This window comes from Capra hircus, chromosome 4, assembly GCF_001704415.2.
Source record: "Capra hircus breed San Clemente chromosome 4, ASM170441v1, whole genome shotgun sequence".
Taxonomy (NCBI): Eukaryota; Metazoa; Chordata; class Mammalia; order Artiodactyla; family Bovidae; genus Capra; species Capra hircus.
The window spans coordinates 37,730,763-37,755,416 of NC_030811.1; the positions used below are offsets into that span (position 1 = coordinate 37,730,763).

Below are 24,654 nucleotides of genomic sequence, written 5' to 3' on the forward strand. Positions count from 1 at the left end.
CTAAGGTGTCAGTTTGGAATAATAGCTGGGTGTCCAAGACACAGGGGAGGGACTTCCCAGTGGCTAAGACTCCATGCTCCTAATGCAGGGGGCCCAGGTTCAATCCTTTGTCAGGGAACTAGACCCCACATGCCGCAATTAAGAATTTCACAGGCTGCAGGTAAGAGTTCGAATGCTGCAACTAAAGATTCTATGTACTGCAACTAAGACCCGGCACAGCCGAAAAATAAAAAGACATGAGGGTAACTTGCACTTATGAGCAAGCTCTCACCTAGGGCTTCCAATGGATTCTATCAGAGTTTGGGGAACAAGACATCCCCTTGCAGTACAGGTGAGAATGAGGTGATCTCTGACTGCCAAGGGGTAGAGACAAAGCCCTGCCTATTTCCTAGCTCATTTTTCTATTTACAAAGCAAAAGCTTTATGACACTTGAGAAGGAAAACAACAGATCTTCATGTCCAGAGACACCAGGCAGAGATCCTCCATTCTGGGGAAGAAGCAGAAGCGAAACCAAACTAACCCTGGGAAGGGACAGGAATCCCCCGGGTCCATCAGTTCAGTTCAGTTCACTCAGTCATGTCCAACTCTTTGCGACCCCATGGACTGCAGCAAGCCAGGCTTCCCTGTCCATCACCAACTCCCAGAGTCTACCCAAATCCATATCCATTGAGTTAGTGATGCCATCCAGCCATCTCATTCTCTGTCATCCCCTTCTCCTCCCATCCTCAATCCCTCCCAGCATCAGGGTCTTTCAAATGAGTCAGCTCTTCCCATCAGGTGGCCAAAGTATTGGAGCTTCAGCTTCAACATCAGTCCTCCCAATGAACACCCAGGACTAATCTCCTTTAGAATGGACTGGTTGGATATCCTTGCAGTCCAAGGGACTCTCAAGAGTCTTCTCCAACACCACTCTTCAAAAACATCAATTCTTCGGCACTAAGCTGTCTTTATAACCAACTCTCACATCCATACATGACCACAGGAAAAACCATAGCCTTGACTAGACGGACTTTTGTTGGCAAAGTAATGTCTCTGCTTTTGAATATGCTATCTAGGTTGGTCATAACTTTCCTTCCAAGGGGTAAGCGTCTTTTAATTTCACGGCTGCAATCACCATCTGCAGTGATTTTGGAGCCCCCAAAAAATAAAGTCAGTCACTGCTTCCACTGTTTCTCCAACTATTTCCTATGAAGTGATGGGACCGGATGCCATGATCTTTGTTTTCTGAATGTTGAGCTTTAAGCCAACTTTTCACTCTCCTCTTTCACTTTCATCAAGAAGCTTTTTAGTTCCTCTTCACTTTCTGCCATAAGGATGGTGTCATCTGCATATCTGAGGTCATTGATGTTTCTCCCAGCAATCTTGATTCCAGCTTGTGTTTCTTCCAGTCCAGCATTTCTCATGATGTACTCTGCATAGAAGTTAAATAAGCAGGGTGACAATATACAGCCTTGATGTACTCATTTTCCTATTTGGAACCAGTCTGCTGTTCATTGTCCAGATCTAACTGTTGTTTCCTGACCTGCATATAGGTTTCTCAAGAGGTAGGTCAGGTGGTCTGGTATTCCCATCTCTTTCAGAATTTTCCAGTTTCTTGTGATCCACACAGTCAAAGGCTTTGGCATAGTCAATAAAGCAGAAATAGATGTTTTTCTGGAACTTTTGCTTTTTCGATGATCCAGCAGATGTTGGCAATTTGATCTCTGGTTCCTTTGCCTTTTCTAAAACCAGCTTGAACATCTGGAAGTTCACGGTTCATGTATTGCTGAAGCCTGGCTTAGAGAATTTTAAGCATTACTTTACTAGCGTGTGAGATGAGTGCAATTGTGCAGTAGTTTGAACATTCTTTGGCATTGCCTTTCTTTGGGACTGGAACGAAAACTGACTCTCTCCAGCCCTGTGGCCACTGCTGAGTTTTTCAAATTTGCTGGCATATTGAGTGCAGCACTTTCACAGCATCATCTTTCAGGATTTGAAATAGCTCAACTGGAATTCCATCACCTCCACTAGCTTTGTTCGTAGTGATGCTTCCTAAGGCCACTTGACTTCACATTCCAGGATGTCTGGCTCTAGGTGAGTGATCACACCATCATGATTATCTGGGTCGTGAAGATCTTTTTTGTACAATTCTTCCGTGTATTCTTGCCACCTCTTCTTAACATCTTCTGCTTCTGTTAGATCCCTACCATTTCTGTCCTTTATTGAGCCCATCTTTGCATGAAATGTTCCCTTGGTATCTCTAATTTTCCTGAAGAGATCTCTAGCCTTTCCCATACTATTGTTTCCCCAGGTCCATATGATATATTCAAAAATAACTGCAATACACAGAAAGGTGGGAGGAAAAAAAGTCTCAACCCATAGGGGAGGAACATAAAACATTCTTTGGGGACTTCCCTGGTGGTTTAGTGGCTAAAGCTTGGAATTCCCAACACAGGGGGCTTGTGTTCAATCCCTGATTAGGGACCTGAATCCCACATGCCACTACTAGGAGTTTGCATGTTACAATAAAGATTGAAGATTTCACATGCCACAACTGGGATCCTGCATAGCCAAATAAATAAAGAAAGAAATATTTTAAAAATACAAACTTCTTGGACCTAAGATCTGACTTCTGTAACAAGAAGAGGTTTGATCTCACTTGGGCAGAAGCAGCAAAGTCCTGCTTAGACCAATCACATATGTGAAACTGACTCATACCTAAGACAGACCAGAAAAGGATAACATAAATAGCCCTGCCCCACTCCAAGTCCACCACTGAATAACAAGAAATTGCTGCTTACCACTGGAGGAAGGATAAGTGTATGGGTAGAAAGCCCCTCTGCAATACAGGCACACAAGGACTCCTGAAATCTGATGGGGAATGGGAACACTAATAAAAACTCTTGCATGCAAGGGCCCACCGAAGTGGGTCAAAGAGGCAAATATTGGACTTGAACTCAAGAGTCTGAAAATATTATAGATGTTAGACTATACGCTCAAGGCATTAGCAGCTCAGTTCTAGAGGAATTTGAAAGCAAAGGTGCACTGAAAGTAACAATATCAACAATGAAACTGAAATCCAGCTCAAGTTTCAATTAGCTCTTACATTAACAGCTTGAAAACAAAGAATGCCCACTTTCAGGCATAAATATTATTTCAGTCTTCACTCTTCCATACATGGAGTCTGGCATTCAATCAAAGATTTTGAAACACATACATAAAAAAAAATAAAAATAAACAAAAAAGGCCCATGAGAAAGGACAAAGCAATCAACAGAAACAAACTCAAACATGACCCAAATGTTGGAAGTATCCATCAGTAATTTTAAAATAACTATGACTAGTATGTTAAAGTATCTAGTTGGAAAAGGTAGACAAAATACATAAACTGGTAATTTCAGCAGATACATGGAAACAGTTAAATGAAAATCAAATGGAAATGCTAAAGACCAAAAAAATTATATATCAGAGAGGATACATTTGTTCACTAGACATAAAATTGTTGAAAGAAACTGTACAGTTGAAGGTAAGTCAAGAGAAATTATTCTCATTAAACCACAAGGAGAAAAAAATTTAAAAATAAAAAACAGAATCAAGCACAAAAGGCCTCTAATAGAATATCAAATAGTCTAACAGTGTAAATTTCTCATCTCAGAAAGAGACGAGAACAAGAGTCAGAAGAAACATTTGAAGAAATAATGGCTGAGAATTTTATGAAATAAGGAAGCCACCAAAATTCAGTTCCAAGAAACTCATAGAATCCCAAGAGAGAAAGATACCAAACAAGACAGAGCCAGCTATATCATAGCCAAACTGTTCAAAATCAAGAATAAAGAAAAACACCAAATACAAAGGTAAGAATTACAGAAGACTAATTTTCAGAAATTGTGCAAGCTAGAATACAGTGCTGTATTTTTAAGCACTGAAAAATAAAAATCAACAGAGATCTTGGAATTCTATTCCAAGTGAAAATACCTCCCAAAAGTAAAGATGAAATAAATATTTTTTTTTTAAGACAAACAACATTTGGGGGAACTCACAGCCACATAAGAATTGTAATACCACGTGGAGCTGTCAAAGAAATGAGTATCAGAAATGATTTTTTTTAATTTTTTTTTTTAATTTTTGACTTTAAAGTAAGTTTTTCTTACTCTTCAGTTATTTATCTATGGCTGCATCAGGTCTTAGTTGCGGCATGCGGGATCTTCACTGTGGCATGCGGGATCTTCACTGTGGCATGCGGGATCTTCACTGTGGCATGCAGGATCTTCACTGTGGCATGTGGGAGCGTGTGGGCTCTGCAGTTTGCAGAGCACGGACTTAGTTGCCTCGTGGTACGTGGGATCTTAGTTCTCAGACCAGGGATTGAACCTGCATCTCCGGCACTGAAAGGTGGGTCCTTAAGCACTGGACCACCAGAGCACTCCCATCTGCTTATATTTCGAACCTTTGCACCCTCACTTGCCTCACTCATTCCCTGCTCCTCACTCTGGGTCAGTGCTCTTCTAGCAGTGCCCAGGCTTCTGTGACAGACTCTGTCATCCATATACTGTCTGTCCTGCTGTGCTGCTCCTCCACGCTCCCATCAGGAGAGGTGACAGGCAGCGTGAGGCAGTTACTCTCATTTAGACGCTTTCAGTCCCTTTTACTTGACTCTCTGCACAGACCACTTCCAACTGGTGTTACCGAAAAATCTAGCTGATATATCACATTCACTTAAAATATGCAATGAATTAGTCCAGGCAGAGCAGAGAGAAGTGTCTGATAAGGTGACAAAGCTCATTATTTTTAGCAAATATCTGTTACCTCCCAGGAAGCACTGACCCTCGAGGCAGTGGCCGTGTGTGACACTATGTAAACGCTTACAGAACTCTGCTTGGTGGACTTGGGTGGAGTGGGAGTGGGGAGTTTCCTTTAATATCTTCCAAGAAGCAAACCTTGATTCTTTGAAGACAAATTTGATTTTTTTTTTTTTTTACAAATTTGATTTTTGAGAAGAGTTAAAATTCGATTACTTCCAAGCCTGGGAAGGTATACTGGATCATCTTATTTTTTGTTCACAAACAAGAAGTGAAGTAAATAATGTGAGTCATTTTCTTGTGTAACTGACAAGTCAATTACAGAGTTCAGCTTACTGTGGTAGAAGTTATTATTTTGAAGGCCATCACTCATTTTGATGCATATATTTTTGTGTTTGAAGAGCCAATCTTATTTCCTTACCTATTTGATATTTGGAAAACTTCTTCTCCTAAGTAAGGGTAGGGTTAATACACCATAGCTTTTACATTGAAAATGATACAATCTTACTTAACCATCCAATAGTAAGTTTTATTAAATAAATTTACTAGCTTAATAGTAAATGGTTTTTGTTTTTTTAAAAAGATTGTTTTTTTATGCTGACCATTTTTTAAAAGTCTTTATTGAACATGTTATAATATTCCTTCTATTTTTTGGTTTTTGTTTTATTTTGGTGACAAGGCATGTGGGGATCATAGCTCCCTGACCAGGGATTGAACCTGTACCCCTGCATTGGAAAGTGAAGTCTTAACTACTGAACCACCAGGGAAGTCCCAATAAATAGTTGAACTAAATGGTTTATTTAAAAGTACTTCAGATTTCCCACTATGAATTGACCTTATGCAGCAAAGAAAATAATTTACTGAAATTTTTAAAATTTCAACAATACTCCCAATTTGGAATTCATTTTGGCCCACTGCTCTAGATATATGCTTAGTGGCTCAGGCATGGCTGTCAAGATAAACTCTAAACTGCGTTTTACAGTAACAGCTCACAGCTGTAAGCCTGCCTGGGTTAGTGACAAGCTGGCTTTTATTACAACACTGATGTTAGATGTCAGTGCTGCATAAAAAAACTGTAACACCAGGTGCCGTGCCAATCACAGTTGGAAAAGTCAAACATCATCCCCTCATAACTAGTACTTCACAGTCTTTGCTGATGGGTTGCAGTAAATATTTGGAAATCTGCCTGAGGTTACACACAGCCTGTTGATATTAACAAGAGTCAAGGAGGTTAACTGTGTCCCAAGCTTTGAAAATTCTCCACTGTATTTTTAATCATAAGCCCCTTTACATCAATAACCCAGTCATTATATAAAAACTCAACACTAACTTTATGAAACGACAGAGTCTATATCCACTTCTAACTTCCAGCCACTGGGTAAATGCATACTTCTGTGTATTTTCATAAAAGATAAGTCTTTCAATCACTAGAAGCAGCTCTCCCACCTACTCTCCAACTCCAAATTTTCTCTTTTCCAAGGTAAACCCTGCTGTTCCCTTCACTGTTCATCATATGAAATGCTTTTGCAATTCTCTATCTTGGTTGAAACCCTAAGTGTATGCTCTAATAGTCTAAACGTGACTTCACAGAAACAGAGAGAGAGAGATTATGTAGGTTTTTTTCATGATGCAGGTAAAACCATGAAATATATTTCATTTATCTTCAGGGCATGTAGCTGGAAAAATAATTCCAGATCTCTCATGTAAAGATGTTTCAGTAAGTGGAAGATCATCTTTATGCTTGCCCCTCCACCACATGGACCCCAGGAAAGGTAAAAATCCCACTGAGTGTTTCAACAAACTGAAAACATAAACCAAAATAATCCATCAGGAGTTTATTTTAATCTATGTTTCAGCATAAGTAGTTCTGTGTCTATTTGTCTTCTGGAATTTTACACTCCTAAAGAGAATGGCTAATTTCCAAATAACTTGCTGGGCAGTACCATAGCAAATAAGAAATAAATGCTTCACACTTCTCTTGATGGCATTAAGTTTTGATCCTGAAAGAAACCCAACAGCTTCTCAAATGTATTCTTCTGTAGGCAATCACAATTTTCATTTGCTTATCAAAGTCATACTATCAAATATTATCTGAATAACTTAGACAAGCTGCAAAGTTCTTTAAAATTTTCCAATAGGAAGACAAACTTTTCTTTTACCTCCTTCTGACTTATTGGGAATTGATTTTCATGAAGATTAATTACCATCCCATAAACAATATTCTAAAGTGTGATAATAATTCTGAGAATCTTTGCTCTATAAACGCAGCAAATTCCAACACGAAATGTCAATGCCTATCAAAGTATCTGAAGATGTCTCAAAATGCACTGTGTACAGAATTTTAAAATTTATTTAAAAACTTTTTAATTCTCAGAAAATTTTAAAAACTGACTTAAAATCTTTTCATTAGGATGTAGTTATATAATGACTCAATAAATTGTTCTGCTGCTTATGGTGATAACATCACTGAGAATTGATATCTAGATTTGTTCTCCGGGATATTTTGTCAACAAGGCTAATGTATCTAGTCTGACTCACTTAGGTTCTTGTCTGGTGCCTCTGGCTTCCCCAAAACACACTGAAGTATTAGCCAAGTAGCATTAGGCATTCTGTGCAGGGCCAAGGAAATGAACATCATTGATTTTGGCCAAGAAGTTTCACTGTTTCATGGCCAAAGCCAGTTCACATTACTGCAGGTATTTTCCTGGTGTTTAGCAATGTCTATAAAGGTTAGGCAACCATGCCTGGAATTCTGTTCTATAGACTGTGAGCTAATAAATGGGTATTGTCGTAAGCTGCTAAAAAAAAAAAAAAAAAAGACCAGGTAAAAATGGAACTTTACATCAAAGGTCACCTAGTAAACTGCAAATGCCCATGGATGGTGTTTCTGGCTCCTTGATCTACAGGAAAGGCAGCATGTGGCTGTCTTACCTTGAAGTCCTCTTTCAGCTGGGAAAACAACTGGAGGGTTGATCTATCAAAGCTACCATTTGCTATCTACAAGCCTGATGGCTTCAAAACCATCTTTACCTTGAGAGTCAATTCTGAATCTGTGATATTCAGTCCTTCATTTGTGTATTTCCCTTTCAATGAATCCAACTGTTAAATAAGACAAATGTTTTAGACAGGATATTTTTAGATCCAGATGCCAATGTATTTGAAATGCTTACATCTTAAGAATGTGCAGGTGTGCTATGAACAGAACAAAGATCAGATTTTGCTTTTGTAGTTTGCTTGCCATGAAGTTTCTCCTTTCCTCGTGATCTTGTTTATCCTAATGGAAATTCTTGTCAGGTCCCACATAATAAAGAGGTTTGAACATAGACTGAAATTTTTTAGTAGCTCTGATTTATGATCAGGTATATAGGATTAAAAAGAATTCTATAGAGAAAAGATGAAGCAGTTCGTTAAAGGAGAAAATGTTATTTCTGTAACTATATTTCATTTTATACTGATAGGAACAGAATAAAGATCCCACACTTAAATAGGCAAAAAGTTTCTGCCTTTGATGTCAGCTTGAGGTCTTTTAACTCCACTTATCTCTTGCCCATTTTTAATAAGTACATGCAACCATTAAATTCTTCCCTTTATAGACACAGAATAAAATACCTTTATGTCGGGAAATTGGCCCAGATAGGTGTCCAGTGTCAGCAAGGACCCATCCACTAATTTCTGATGGAAGTCTTCCCACAGCACATCACATTTCTGAAAGAAAAAAGGAAATAAAGGGATGAATGCAGAATTATTTTAATTGGATACCTTTCACCAACTTCTAAAAAGCCTGAAACTATAAAATCAGATTAAGTACTAATTCCTTGGATAGTAAATGGTAGAAGAAATGTGGATTATTTAAAAATACCTTAATTTGGCTACCATTTCCAAATTTACAATACTGAACCCATGCGAAGAGTTGACTCATTGGAAAAGAGTCTGATGCTGGGAGGGACTGGGGGCAGGAGGAGAAGGGGATGACCGAGGATGGGATAGCTGGATGGCATCACGGACTCGATGGACATGAGTCTGAGTGAACTCTGGGAGATGGTGATGGACAGGGAGGCCTGGCGTGCTGCGATTCATGGGGTCGCAAAGAGTTGGACACGACTGAGCGACTGAACCGAACTGAACTGAACATATAGGTTACCTGAGGGCTCAGCTCATTTAAAAATGTGTTTCTGCTTCTGAATTAATAAAGAATGTATTCAACAGAAACTTCAAAAGGCCCCTGGTGCTGGTGGTTTAGTTGCTAAATTGTTTCCGACTCTTGGCAACCCCATGGACTGTAGCCTGCCAGGCCTTTCTGTCCAAGGGATGTTCCAGGCAAGAATACTGGAGTGGGTTGCCATTTCCCTCTCCATCAGAAGGCCCCTTATGAATCCTTATAAATGGATTTTGGGACTAAGAATAGAAGAAATCCAGTAAAAGAGCTTGCTTCTGAAGCAGTCCATGAAATTAGAAGCCACTCCATACAAACAACAAACCATTGCTGAAGCTTCCACACAGACAGCAGAAAACTTATAGTTATACTGGAAAGGGCCCTACCATGCATGGAGTATCCGTTATGATAAACACAGTGACTATCAGATATTATTACTGTTATGACTACTACTGTCACTATGTAAAGTCATAGTTGCTCAGATACATCCGACTCTTTGTGACCTCATGGACTATAGCCTGCCAGGTTCCTCTGTCCATGGAAGGCTCCAGCCAAGAATACTGGAGTGGGTCGCCATGCCCTTCCAGGGGATCTTTCCAACCCATGGATCTAACCTGGGTCTCCTACATTTCAGGCAGGTTCTTTACCATCTGAGCCACCAAAGAAGCCCAAAAGTGAAAGTATTAGCTGCTCAGTCGTGTCCGACTCTGCAACCCATGGACATCAAGGCAGTTGGTTAAACACTTTACTCGTCTGTGTGTGTGTGTGTGTGTGTGTGATTTAATTCTCACAGTATTCTTATGAGGAAAGTCTTCCTGTTATCTTTATGTAGAAGAGAATGCTGAAGCCCAGAGATGATATATAACCTGGCCTAGGTCATGTAGCTGGTAAATGACAGAGTCTGGGTTCAACCCTTGAATGTGAACCCCACGATCTGTCTCTGACACAAGGCTGCCTCACCAGAACAGGGTACATATCCCAGCTTTGTGATTTTAGAATGAGTTTCAGTTTACCCAGTTAACAAACTGACAACATAAAGTGCCTCACAGACTCACAAGCACATAGCAAGTGTGCAAGAACATTACTCTATACTCTTCCCATCACTACATTTGGGGTCTCCTGACACCATCTACCCTTTCTTTCTCCTTAGTAACAGAACCTCCAGTTTCTTCCAGGCACATGGCCTCCTAGGACTCAGACCACATTTACTGGTCTCCACTGCAAGCTAGTGTAGCCATGAGACTACATTCTGCCAACAGGATGGACTTGAAGGCAACGTCCTTAAAGGGAGGTTTGTCCTCCATGCTTCTTCCTTCCTGTTACTGGAAGACAGAAATGAGTGCTGATAGCCAGAGCTCAGACAGTCACTTGAAAGTAGAGATGACATCAGGGATGCAAAGACAGGCCCCTGATGGTCTTAGGTTCCCCCCACCACACATGGGCTGCCAACCTTCAATGTCCGTTATGGGAGAGAAGTTTCTGTCTTGTTGAAAATCACTTTTTAATGGTTGATTTGCTTCTTTTTCTTTTTCACCCTTTAAAACCCAGTTCTAATTGTTATAGATCCTTATTCAAGACTTTATGTAACCAAAAAATTTAAATCCATTATACAAAAAGGCTTATATTCTATCTGAGCAGACCCTCTGAACATGCGGTGTCAGGTGTTTCACCTTCAAAAGAGCTCATATTTAGGTCAGCAACTGAAGATTCCCAAAATTCTGGCAGCCACAAGGACCAAGACAGGATGTCAGCTGTTTCCTTAGGAATAAAGGTCAAGATAGTAGCATTTGCCACACACAGAATTATGATACGGTGTTCTGAAAAGCCATTTATGCAAGCTTCTATCATTCCCTTCAAAAGTCTTCTTTTCATGATGAATTTCAAATGTTACACCTCTAATCAGAAATTTACAAATGAGTTAAGCCTTTAAAACATGCTGTTGAAACAGTGTCTTTATATTTAAGAAATGTGAGAAGATGTAATTACTCAAAACACCATTGAAAAATGGTGTGTGGAGGCTGATTTTGCCCAATTCACACCCTGAAAGGTTTCAAAAGAAGTTAACAGAGCTAACAAAAGCCTTATACATTAAAAAAATAATCTCTGTTTCTATCACAGTCAAAACAAGACTATGATTTGTGATCAATACGGGAGTGTCAGAATTTTCAGGGAGCAGCCCAGATGAGTTGTTAACCCATCTTTGCAAAGGCTGCATAGAAGATCAGCATGTCACCTACCAGACCTTCCCCTGAGTTGTGGAGGCCACATTTCTTACGTCTTCCATGCCTCATGAGAAGCAACAAGCTCCCATGAAGTGGGCATGACAAACAACCACTCTTTGTTTTAACAAAGAACTCGGTCATGAGAAAACTCCAGACAGCAGGATTCCTAACGTCTGTAACAATCACATGCACTGTGCACTAGGTCGAGGGTGTGAATACACAGGCTTTCAGTGTGTTATTAGGAGGTAAAATTAATACTCTCACTTTGCAGATGAGGAAACTGAAGCCAAAGAAGATTAAAGAACTCACCCAGTGTCACATCCCATCCTGCCTTCCTCAAAGCAACAGGAACTACTTTCTTGCTTCCCACAGCCAGACAGCCCTGGGCTAGACGGTGCGCTTTAAGTGTTAAGACATGTCTTGGGATAAAGTATTTCATTAGTTAAATTTCTACTAGCAAGCTCTGTCCTCAGCCCTGCAGACTGGCAAATGGACCAGCGGGTGGTGAACTGAAACAGATGCTCTTCTCAGCTCCTGTACCTGCTTTCACGGAGGGATGGGGAAGGAGGGGCAGTACATAAAATCATGTCATGAGCCAATTCTCCGGCTGAAATGGGCTAAGAAGTGTAGTAAGGGACAGAAAAGTGCTACTCTTATGTTGAAGAAAAACAATCTTTAACGCACAGCTTCCCAAGCGGTTTTATCATCATGTTCACTCCTCACTATTGTTTGGATCAATCTGGATGGCGGAACTGCACAGCACCTTCTGGGTACATGGTGTCCCCTCCTGATTAGGGCCATGAAGTGCAGAGAGGGCCATGAAGTGAGTGAGTAGGACATGGTGGGACCCGCAGGGAAGCCACGCTGGGCCTCCCGAGCGCTGTGACCGGCTCTCACCTCGCCAACCATTTTCACATCTTCACGCCCATACCAGTCAGGCTCATAGACTTCATGCAGCGACTCGGTGAGCTTCATGGAAGCCTCTTGCATGCCTAGCATTGGAGAAAAACAATTCCCGTTAGAGAGAGGTGGGCGAAGTCTCTTCCTCCTTCACCTACTTTTCTAAGTGAGAGGGAAAATCTTGAACACGCGCTAAGGAAAAACTGGGCAAGCACAGCTGCTATTTGCCTCTGTAGTCACACCTTTCCTGATTCTGATTACAGCATGCACCTTCTTGTATTTACAGTAACAGTGACAGACACAGGATCTTGAAAATAAATAAATAAATAAACAAGGCATTCTATTCTGAAAACAATATGTCCTACTAGGGGTGCTGTCACCTGTTAAATGACGTGAAACCATAAATGTACAGGACACCTAGAGCTCTTCTCTATAAAATGACAGAGTCCTAGAAATTAATCCTAAATGAATTTGAATATTAGAAATAAAGCTTTTTTTTTTTTTTTAAGCAGACAGAAGCACAGTCAACAGGATTTTAGGGCATAATATTTGAATTGCTTTAAGGGGCCTACTTTTTTTTTAATTATTTTTCCAATATTATCAAAAGCTATATATACAGTTTTAAGTTAGAAGCCTCAGAGAACTTCAAGTTCTTCAGTCTATGGGTCAGAATTTTAATCACTGGTATAATTTGGTATGTTGTAAAAATATGGTTATTAACAATAGTAAAGATATAAAGTTTCCCACTGCAGTATGGTCTGTTTCAATCTCCTCTCTGCCCCTCCTTCAAAACATGGAAGGTAAAGTGTGGACTACAGTGGAGACCACTCAGGGCTGGGAACAGAACAAGGAGGAGCCTTTGGCTGGTGACCTGGAGAAGTGCCACTTTGGCACCAGACTCTCCCTCCTAGCCAGAAGGTGAGACCTGACTAAGTTGGTGCCTTGGCCTTAGTCACTAGGAGAAATGAAATGGGGCTGGATAGAAGGAGAGGAGAGAAAAACCAGAGTGCCATCATTAGAAATAAAAGACACATCGCATAAACTCAATGCCAATGAATCAAAGAGGGAAAGTTTTTTGTTTAACTGAAAGCTGCAACACTCTAAATTCAACCATGTGTTTGTTGGATTTAAAGCAGTCAGTTTTGGGTTTAACAGCGAGAGAAAAAAAGTCAAAATAGAAGGCGTCTGAGGAGTTTGAGGTTTTTTAACACAAGCTGCCCATTCTCCTTGCTTGGTGCTTGTAATAAATTTTTCTCTGCTCCAGAAAATGAAATTAAAAGTAAGATGTATGAAATGATCAAAGTATATCCTCAAACAATATGCACAAGAGTCACACAATGGGAAATTATTCAGCAGCACAAAATAATGAAACAATGCAAGTTGCAGCAACATGGAATGACCTAGAGATGATCACACTAAGTGAAGTAAGTCAGAGAAGAACAAATATATGATATCACTTATATGTGGAATCTAAAAAAAATTATACAAGTGAATTTATTTACAAAACAGAAACAGACTCACAGACTTCGAATACAAACCTATGGTTATCAAAGGGGAAAGGCAGGGGAGGGATAAATTAGGATTTTGTGACTAACATATACACACTACTTCACATAAATTGAAAACTAACAAGATCCTACTATATAGCACAGTCAAATATATTCAGTATCTCGTAATAATCTATAATGGGAAAGAATATTGAGAAGTGTGTGTGTGTGTACACACACACACATATGTGTACATACATATAACTGAATCACTTTACTGTATACCTGAAACTAACAACATTGTAATCAAATATATTTCAATAAATTATTTAAGAAGTAAAATAAAATATTAATCCCATCCCCCAAAAAAGAGTCAACATCTAATCTGGTATTTCACAATGCTTTTCCTCTCTCTAGAGGGGCTTCCCTGATAGCTCATTTTGTAAGGAATCTTCCTGCAATGCAGGAGACCCCAGTTCGATCCCTGAGTTGGAAAGATGCACTCGAGAAGGGATAGGCTACACATTCCAGTATTCTCAGGCTTCCCTGGTAGCTCAGCTGGTAAAGAATCCTCCTGCAATGTGGGAGAACTGGGTTCGATCCCTGGGTTGGGAACATCCCCTGGAGAAGGGGATCCAGTATTCTGGCCTGGAGAATTCCATGGACCGTATAGTCCACGGGGTCACAAAGAGTCAGACACAACTGAGCGACTTTTACTTCACTTCACTTCACTTCACTTCAGGGGACAGACAATCCCCCTTGTTTTCCCCTGGTAAGATGCAGATACCTATTTGGTTTTTGCACACGAAAGGTATGAACGTGTATTGTAGTCACATGAAGTGTGAAAGCCTGTGACCTTCTCTCCATCACTGAACATGTTTAAGGACGCCCTTTACCGTGAGAAGTACAAACAACCCACACCAGCTGAAATGACTTGACAACCACAAGATGAAGCCCAGCAGGGTACTGTGGGAAAGCAGTGATGACTCAATTCTCTGGGGACACTGATGAAATAGAGTCTTATAGGTGTAGAGACAGGCAAACGTTGCATTGTGTGTGTGCTTAGTCGTGTCCAGCTCTTTGTGACCCTTTGGACTGTAGCCTGCCAGGATCCTCTGTCCACTGGATTTCCCAGGCAAGAATACTAGAGATAGCTCCCAAGTACTCCTCCTGGGGAATCTTCCCAACCCAGGTATCAAACCCACGTCTCCTGTGTCTCCTCCATTGCAGGCAGATCCTTTTCCCACTGAGCCACAAAAAGTAATGCAAAAACCTTCATCCCTCCTCTAGCACTCTGAATCCAAGCAAGGAAGAATCTTTCTCTTGCGATGTGGTCTCCACATGCAGTCACTGCTGACCATATGTGGCAGGGATATTTATCTTGAATGTCCATGTTTAACCCTAACCCTAAGCAAACTAATACTAAGAATGCATCCCTCAAATTCATACCAAAAGTGAATCACTAGTTAGAACTCTATCACTCAGATGGCAAAAGGCTTCTGAAGTTTTCTTTTAATTCTTCAAGTCAGATGGAAGCTATAAACAGCACATAGACAAGCTCTTAATGTCTTAAGAGGAAGAAAGAAGCATGATGGTATTGCAGAACAAAAACCGTTGTGGTGCAAAATGAAACTGTGACTTAAGTTTAAAATAAAATTATATAGGATCTTACTCACTGAGGCAAAAAAACACAATATTGCAGTAAATATGTCTATTATCAGCTCAAAATAACTACTAATTGCTGTGTGGATAAGTAGCGGTGTGGGTAATTTGGAAAGAAATTATTTTGACAAAAAGCTGTTTCTACAACCCTCCATAGGAAATACTCTGACAGATAGACAGGTGAACAAAACACAAGTCTTGCTCTTAAAAGACAAAAAGATTGGCATAGATTTAGAATTTCCTCTGGTGGCAGAGCTAAAGAGGAAAAAACATAGCTAAAACCCAAGTTTCCTTCAAAGTACTTTGGCAACATTAAAGCAGAATAGATGCTAAGTGCCATTTAATAATATCTAATAGCCAATATTTTCTTGGGCTTTCCAGGTGGCTCAGATGCCTTGCTCACAAGGCAAGAGACCTGGGTTCAAGTCCTGGTGCAGAAAATTCCCTGGAGAAGGGAATATTTTCTTAAAAGATTAGTGGTTTCCAAAACCATAAGACAAGTATCAAAATTCATACACAGAAGAATGATCATCTTACTACTGGATGGGAACCATTTCCTTCTCACCAAAAATTTGGAGCATCCTAGACCTCAGTGTTCCAAAGTATTCATCAATAACAAATTATAGTACATACCATATGTTATAGGAATTATACATGAAATGAGCCATAAAAAGCTTCTGTCTGTGCCTGGCACACATGTGTTCAATAAATGTGAACTATAATTATTATTAAACTATTAGCTTAGACTTCTAAAAAGTCTCCGGTTTCATTTCCTCTAGTTTGTATTTCATACCATTACGATAATTATTTCTAAAATGCTAATCTGATCATGTGACTCATTCCCTCACCTAAAAGAATGTAAGGACTCCCTTCTCCATTGACAGAATAAAATCCAAGATTTCTTCTACCTGGAAAGTCTTTCCAACATCAACGTCTTTCCCTGGTGTATCTTATCACCTGATGACCATGGACGCCCCCTTCTTGGGTTCATTCAGTGTAAGTTCTGCAGAAGGGCCATTTCTGACTTGGTCTCCTGTCCCTCAGCTAAGGTGGGAGGACTCTCTGCTGTGATAGCACAGAGCACACTTCTCTTAAACTACACATTACTGTACATATCTGGCCTTTTTGCTTATTAGCTTTCTCTACCACAAGCCCCATGAGAGCAAACACTGTGTCTTATTCATCTCTGCATCTCTATCTTCTAGAACAGTGTCAGGCCCGTAACTGAGACTCAATGCAATGTTTGCTACTAAAATCAATGAGAGCATAAGATCTCCTACAAAGTCCAAGCTATCAGCAGAAATAACAAAGCCCCACAGGATGAATGCCACCCAGAGATTAGGGATAATAAAACCGAGAGTAGAGCTCATTGAATCCAATTTCATAGAATGCTAGTAGCAGAGATGTGGGGGGACTTCCGAGAGCAACTGGAGAGCTTTATAGTTGAGGAACATCTGGCACATTTTACAAATGAGGCAGTTGACAGGCTTGGATTATCCCATAGTTGCCTCTGAGACCGCACCCAGGACTCATCACTCTACTGGGTGAGATCTCATTCCCTGTAATGCTGCCTGTATTAAACTGCTCCATTAGTTAGCTAGAGTTCTTCTTGCGAAAACTAGAAAAACGGGGCATGAAAGCACTTTGAAAAAAGCAAATTATAATCTACTCAATGCATAACCCTTATCTTTAAGTGTGTTCCCCAAACTCAAAATATGCTCCCAGGAATGCCGATTCTAAGACTTTGAAAAGAAAAAAGCATTCTACAGTTAAATCAGTGAAAATGCTGCCCACGCCACAGGCCTAAGGGAGATTAGATTCAGGGTTAAGGGTTCTGATAAACTCTGTAGTAAACTGTTTAAAAACTCATTCCAACCAGCCTCAGCCAGAGTCATTTAAACAGAGATCTCTCTTAGAGAAGAGAGATTTGTTTGTTAGTCATGCAATCAGCAAAATGTGTGGCGAAAAGCTACTAGACAGTCCCTCCTCCTTCATATGCAGATGTCACCATTAGAAGTGGGGTGCAGGGCACAGACTGATGGAAGAGTCTCCTTGATGCTGCACCCATTGTTTCCCTGGAGCCAAGTCTTCTCACAGTGGATTCTCCTTCCAGACCACATTAAGGAAAAGAAATAAGCCAATCTTTTTAAATAGCATTCTCCATACTAGCGCAACAAAACAGACCCAAACACATAGTCTTGGACAAGAGATCCATTTCGCTCATTCATTTAACCAAAGTATCCACTTTTAAAAATCAGCTAACAAAGAGAAAATCCTATATTTAAAAGTTTATGACTTCTTGTGTTCAAACCTTGAATCAACAATGAAAGAATTACCAAGAGTGCCTTCTATTTTCTGACCAAACTGTTATAAATATTTGATGTTAACTTTTTTAGAGCAGTTAACTATGACCTCTGTGAACTGTGGAAGTTAAAGTCTCTGGGTCTTACTTATTTACATATGCAAGATAAGGCTAACGTTATTTAGCCTGTGATGGGTGGTGACAAAGAAGTAACATGCGTAGAACACTTAGTACACCGCCTGCTGCTGCTGCTAAGTCGCTTCAGTCGTGTCCGACTCTGTGCGACCCCATGGACTGTAGTCTACCGTGCTCCTCCGACCATGAGATTTTCCAAGTAAGAGTACTGGAGTGGGTTGCCATTTCCTTCTCCAGAGGATCTTCCTGACCCAGGGATCGAACCTGGGTCTCTCATTAAAAAGCAACAGAGGTAAGTTGTCATTACTCCATTGTACAGATGAACTCGAATTATGAAACAGTGCAATACTGATGGCTATATAGTTCAACGGCAGTACAAGGGAATAGCAAGGTCTCAGGAAACACAGAGACCAAACCATGCATTGCACCCCTGCTGTTCAATAAGCCCATGACCCTAGACAAGCTATTTAACCCTTCTATGTCTGGCTTTTAACAATAAAATGAAGATAAAATAAGTACCTGCCTCATAGAGTTGTCAGGTGAATTGAAATTATATGGCTGGTTTATAAAATAATAAAAGCTTAAATACATCTTAGTTTGAAAATTACTTTCACTAATTTGATTTTTATGACTAATTTTTATTAAGAGTTTCATGATGTAGCCATAACTTTGTAATCAAGTTCACACATCCACACTGAACCTGTTAAGAATAAATTCTTAGAAATGAAACTAGTGTATCAAAAGGCATGCCCCCCCTCCCAACACACACACAAAATAAAAAATCACATATAAAAAGCCTTTGCCAAATCCCTCTTCAGGAAAGCAGTCTTACCAGAAGTGTACAAAAGGAGTCCATTTCCCACAGCTCTGCCAAAGCTAGGTATTACAGCTTTCTTTGAGGTCTTTTTTTTTTTTTTAACTTTTTATGTCTTTGAACACTTACAAGAAAAATAACATCTTCTCCCTTTGATTTCATTTTATATTCTTTGAATACTCAGGACAAGCATTTTTCACATTTATTACCCATCTACAGATCTTCTTTAATTTTCTCTCCATATGTTCTACTCAGTTTTTCTTTTGATCCACTAATCTTCATTTAGCTTACTTACTGAGCTCTTTATATCCTGGCTCACTTTCATTAAAATATGCTGTCAAAATAATTTTTTAAACACTGTGTACATTAATGAGGTCAAATCTCTCAAACTTGCCCTTTCCAATTTCTGCCTTCTGGGGAAGCCTTGTAAAGACCTTGTCGCCAGAGACTGGAGATTAAGTCTACTGTATTTTATTCTGGCACTTGAGCGCATCTCTTTGTCTATATATTTAAATCTTCATTATATTTGGAAATAAGAAGGAGAGAATAAAGAGTGAGGCTGGGAATCTTACTTTTTTTCTGAGTGTTTGGCCAGTTTACCCAAGACTCATTGTCAGATGATCCATTCTCGCCCCACTAATCTCAAAATCTGCCTTATCATCCATCGTGGGTGCACCTGGATCTGACTCAGTGCAGGAGACTGGATATTTCCAGAGGCAGAGATGGAGTACCCAACCCGATCGCTCTCTCCACTCTCCACCACTAGCCTTATTTCCTTGCCTTGAATATCAAGTGACTAGAAACAACAGCAGAGCCTCTCTTTCCCCCTACAGTGGCAGGGTTGCAGGTGCAGCTGGTCCCCACAAGCCATAGGCAATTCAGGGCCATGTTTCACGTTAATGCTGCTGTCATCCCTCGCCCGCTCCTGCTAGAGGGCTTATGTGCAAGTCTAAGAGTGTCCAGCTCTTGGGACATACTCTCCCTTGGGACGAAACCAGCTGCAGCTTTTCTTAAACAAGGTCTGCAGCTCACTCTATCTAACAACTCTTCCTAGAAAGCTCTGGCACATGGGAGGCACTTATTCCTAGTTTCCAGCATAAGGGCCCACATATTTTTTCCTTATATATCCTGATTATCACTTCAATGGAAACTGGGGAGTGGGTAGAATGGAACACCTGTGCTCAAGTACCCATCCTGCCAGAAAGCCAAATGGCTTTCTAATTAACACTTGATCCTGTCACTCTTGAATTCCAAGAACAACCTGTGCTTAGTAACATGCAGTAAACAACCCATACACATTACCTTTGATAGCTGCTAAGTATCCTCGGAGTTCTCGCTGAAGTCTGGTACCCTCTGCCTGAAAACACACAAACACAGAGATGCTCAACATCTTGTTTATATTTTGCATGCAAACATGTACAAAGCCATAAGCTTAGAGTTATTTTTACCAGAAGCTCATTCTAGAAAGAAAATAAATATGTGAATTCAGACTAAACAAGGTATCCATCACTCTAGATATTTACAGAGATTTTATTCAGCTTAAGAGGGAAAGGAGAAGGCGAGTAAGACTTTGCTAAGAATAGAAACTATGACCCACCATAGAGCCTTCTATACATTCAAGAGCTAGTAAGTCTCTCAATTTTGACACATAGGTTACAATGGTAGGAAACTTACCACCACTGTTCACTGCTCAATATGGTAGCTACTAGGCCAAGGTTGTCAAGTGTTTACAATGTAGCTAGCCCGAATGAAGATGTACTGTAAGTGTGAAATACTTACCGGGTTACAGAGATTTAGTACCAAAAACATACACACACACACACATCATTAATATATTACAGGCTGTATATTAATACAATATTTTGGATATAATGCATTAAACTATATTATTAAAATTCATTGTAACTCTTTTCAGTTTTTCTTAAACTGAAGTATGCATGCTCAGTTGCTCAGTCATGTCCAACTCTGTGCAACCCATGGACTGTATAGCCCGCCAGCCTTCTCTGTCTGAGGAATTTTCCAGGCAAGAATATAGCAGTGGGTTGCCACGCCCTTCTCCAGGGGACCTTCTCGACCCAGGGATCAAATGCGAGTTGGTTTATAATACTGTGTTAGTTTCAAGTGTACAGCATCTTTTCACTTTTTAAAGTATGGCCACTAGAAAATTTTAAATTATGAATGTGGTGTGCATTATATTCCTACTGGACATCACCAGAGTAGAGAAATTGTTAAATTGTAAATTTTGGCCTAGGAATACTTGTTTTGGTTTGGAAAGCATTTAGAAACTCACAGACTCTGAGACTAGGATTAGATTTTGGTCTGCAGTTACCCATGGAAATGTTAATGGTAGTGTGGGGAAGTGAGGCAAGGAGGGAAAGAGAGGTAACTCAAGGTGCACTAACAAACAAGTATCCACAGTTGGCAGCCCTGCCTTAATTCAACTGGGGAACTCTAGGAGACAGACCCAAACACCTTCCAGACATCCTCACCAAGGGGCAAGAGAGTTGGGGCATCTAATATCATCTCCTGTTGGACATTGGCTAATGGCTGCTTCTTAAAATGAAAGTGAAAGTCGCTCAGTCATGTCTGACTCTTGTGACCCCATGGAATAGTCCATGGAATTCTCCAGGCCAGAATACTGGAGTTGGGAGCCTATCCCTTCTCCAGCAGATCTTGCCGACCCAGGAATCGAACTGGGGTCTCCTGCACTGCAGGCAGATTCTTTACCAGCTGAGCTAGCAAGGAAGCCTGAACCCTGCTTCTGGGGAACAGGAATTCCCCATTACATCCACACAGGGCCAGACAGGTCTCTAGGAACCATAGTAAGACCTCAATCAAAGAGTTCTGCTGTTGGCAACTGCAAGTCAATCTAGTGGGCTCAGAAAAGGTAGGTACTAAAGGCATATAGCTGGGCACCAACAGTGCTGTCTATGACACTGCAAGGAAACACATCAAAAAAATGTATTTTAACTGCACAGTCATTGAACAGAAGTACACAGAACTAGCATATAGAATGACTCCACCTTGAAAATTAATATGATCACAACTATTTTACAATTCTAACTTGATAGTTAATAATATACCCACTAATATATTATGGGTCATGACTGAGCGACTTTCACTTTCATTTTAAGAAGCAGCCATTAGCCAATATCCAACAGGAGATTATATTAAATGCCCCAACTCTCTTGCCCCTTGGTGAGGATGTCTGGAAGGTGTTTGAGTCTGTCTCCTAGAGTTCCCCAGTTGAATTAAGGCAGGGCTGCCAACTGTGGAAACTTGCTTGTTAGTGCACCTTGAGTTACCTCTCTTTCCCTCCTTGCCTCACTTCCCCACACTACCATTAACATTTCCTTGGGTAACTGCAGACTATAATGCTCATATACATTTCAACAACCATTTGTTAGAATTTACCAAAAACGAATCCCTTAGAAGAAATGAAGTTGCCCTCATAGTCAACAAAACAGTCTGAAATGCAGTACTTGGGTGCAATCTCAAAAACGACAGAATGATCTCTATTCATTTCAAAGCAAACCATTCAGTATCACAGTAATCCAAGTCTATGCTTCAACCACTAATGCCAAAGAAGTTGAAGCTGAATGATTCTATGAAGACCTATAAGACTTTATAGGAGAAGGCAATGGCAACCCACTCCAGTACTCTCACCTGGAAAATCCTATGGACAGAAGAACCTGGTAGGCTACAGTCCATGGGGTCGCTAAGAGTCAGACATGACTGAGCGACTTCACTTTCACTTTTCCTTTCACGCATTGGAGAAGGGAATGGCAACCCACTCCAGTGTTCTTGCCTGGAGAATCCCAGGGACAGGGGAGCCTGGTGGGCTGCCATCTGTGGGGTCGCACAGAGTCGGACACGACTGAAGTGACTTAGCAGCAGCAGCAGCACAAGACCTTCTAGAATTAACACCCCAAAAAGATGTCCTTTTCATCTTTTTTGGAATGGACTGGAATGGAAAAGTAGGAAGTCAAGAGATACCTGGAGTAACAGGCAAGTTTGGCCTTGGAGTACAAAATGAAGCAGGGCAAAGGCTAACAGCATTTTCCAAGAGAACAGACTGGTCATACTAAACACCCTCTTCCAACAACACAAGAGACAACTCTACACATGGATATCACCAGATGGTCAATAACGAAATCAGATTGATTATATTCTTTCCAGCTGAAGAAGGAGAAGCTCTATATAGTCAGCAAAAACAAGACCGGGAGCTGACTACGGCTCAGATCATGAACTCCTTATTGCAAAACTCAGACTTAAATTGAAGAAAGTAGGGAAAATCACACGACCATTAAGGTATGACCTAAAACAAATCCCTTGTGATTATACAGTGGAAATGACAAATAGATTCAAGGGATTAGATCTGATATACAGAGTGCCTGATGAACTATGGATGGAGGCTCGTGATATTGTATAGGTGACAGTGATCAAGACATTTCCAGGAGAAAGAAATGCAAAAAGGCAAAATGGTTGTCTGAGGAGGCCTTACAAATAGCTAAGAGAAGAAGAGAAGCTAAAGGCAAAGGAGAAAAGGAAAGATATACCTATCTGAATGCAGAGTTCCAAAGAATAGCAAGGAGAGAGAAGAAAGCCTTCCTCAGTGATCAATGCAAAGAAATAGAGGAAAACAATAGAATTTGAAAGACTAGAGATCTCTTCAAGAAAATTAGAGATACCAAGAGAACATTTCATGCAAAGATGGGCACAATAAAGGACAGAAACAGTATGGACCTAATAGAAGCAGAAGATATTAAGATAGGGGTGGCAAGAATACACACAACTAAACAAAAAGATCTTCATGAACCAGATAATCATGACAGTGTGATCACTCACCTAGAGCCAGACATCCTGGAATGTGAAGTCAAGTGGGCCTTAGAAAACATCCCTACGAACAAAGCTAGTGGACGTAATGGAATTCCAGTTAAGTTATTTCAAATCCTGAAAGACAATGCTGTTAAAGTGCTGCACTCAATATGCCAGCAAATTTGGGAAACTCAGCAGTGGCCACAGGACTGGAAAAGATCAGTTTCATCACAATCCCATAGAAAGGCAATGCCAAAGAATGCTCACACTACTACACAATTGCACTCATCTCACATGCTAGCAAAGTAATGTTCAAAATTCTCCAAGCAAGGCTTCAACAGAACATGAACTGAGAACTTTAAAATGTTCAAGTTGGATTTAAAAAAGGCAGAGGAACCAGAGATCAAATTGCTAACATCTGTTGGATCATTAAAAAAGCAAGAAAGTTCCAGAAAAACATCTATTTCTGCTTTATTCACTAATCCAAAGCCTTTGTGTGGATCACAACAAACTGCGGAAAATTCCTGGAGAGATGAGAATACCAGACCACCTGACCTGCCTCTTGAGAAATCTGTATGCAGGTCAGGAAGCAACAGTTAGAACTGGACACGGAACAGCAGACTGGTTCCAAATCAGGAAAGGAGTACATCAAGGCTCCATATTGTCACCTTGCTTATTTGACTTATATACAAAATGCCAGGCTGGATGAAGCACAAGCTGGAATCAAGATTGCTGGCAGAAATAACCTTAGATATGCAGATGACATCACCCTTATGGCAGAAAGCGAGGAGGAACTAAAGAGTCTCTTGATGAAAGTGAAAGAAAAGTGAAAAATCTTGCTTGAAACTCAACATTCAGAAATTAAGATCGTAGCGTCTGGTCCCATCATTTCATGGCAAATAGATGGGAAAACAGTGGAAACAGTAACAGACTATTTTATTGGGCTCTGCAGATGCTGACTGCAGCCATGAAATTAAAAGACATTTGCTCCTTGGGAGAAAAGCTATGACCAACCTAGACAGCATATTAAAAAGCAGAGACACTATTTTGTCAACAAAGGTCTGTCTAGTCAAGGCTATGGTTTTTCCAGTAGTCATGTATGGATGTGAGAGTTAGGCCATAAGGAAACTGAGCACCAAAAAATTGATGCATTTGAATTGTGGTGTTGGAGAAGACTCTTGAGAGTCTCTTGGACTGCAAAGAGATCCAACCAGTCCATCCTAAAGGAAATCAGTCCTGAATATTCACTGGAAGGACTGATGCTGAAGCTGAGGCTCCACTACTTTGGCCAGCTGATCCGGAGAACCAACTCTTTAGAAAAGACCCTAATGCTGGGAAGGATTAAAGGCAGGAGGAGAAGGGGCTGACAGAGGATGAGATGGT

General features: G+C 40.4%; 1 protein-coding gene across 1 annotated transcript in view; it reads right to left on the minus strand.

The window, feature by feature from the left end:
- Window positions 1-24,654, minus strand: part of AMPH (amphiphysin) — a 213,542-nt gene that overhangs the window by 72,497 nt on the left and 116,391 nt on the right. The window contains exons 3-5 of the mRNA XM_018046989.1: window positions 19,756-19,810; window positions 12,051-12,145; window positions 8,388-8,483 (exon numbers count right to left, since the gene is read on the minus strand). Of these exons, the coding sequence (XP_017902478.1) occupies window positions 8,388-8,483; window positions 12,051-12,145; window positions 19,756-19,810 (246 nt within the window). The remainder of the gene's footprint in view (window positions 1-8,387; window positions 8,484-12,050; window positions 12,146-19,755; window positions 19,811-24,654) is intronic.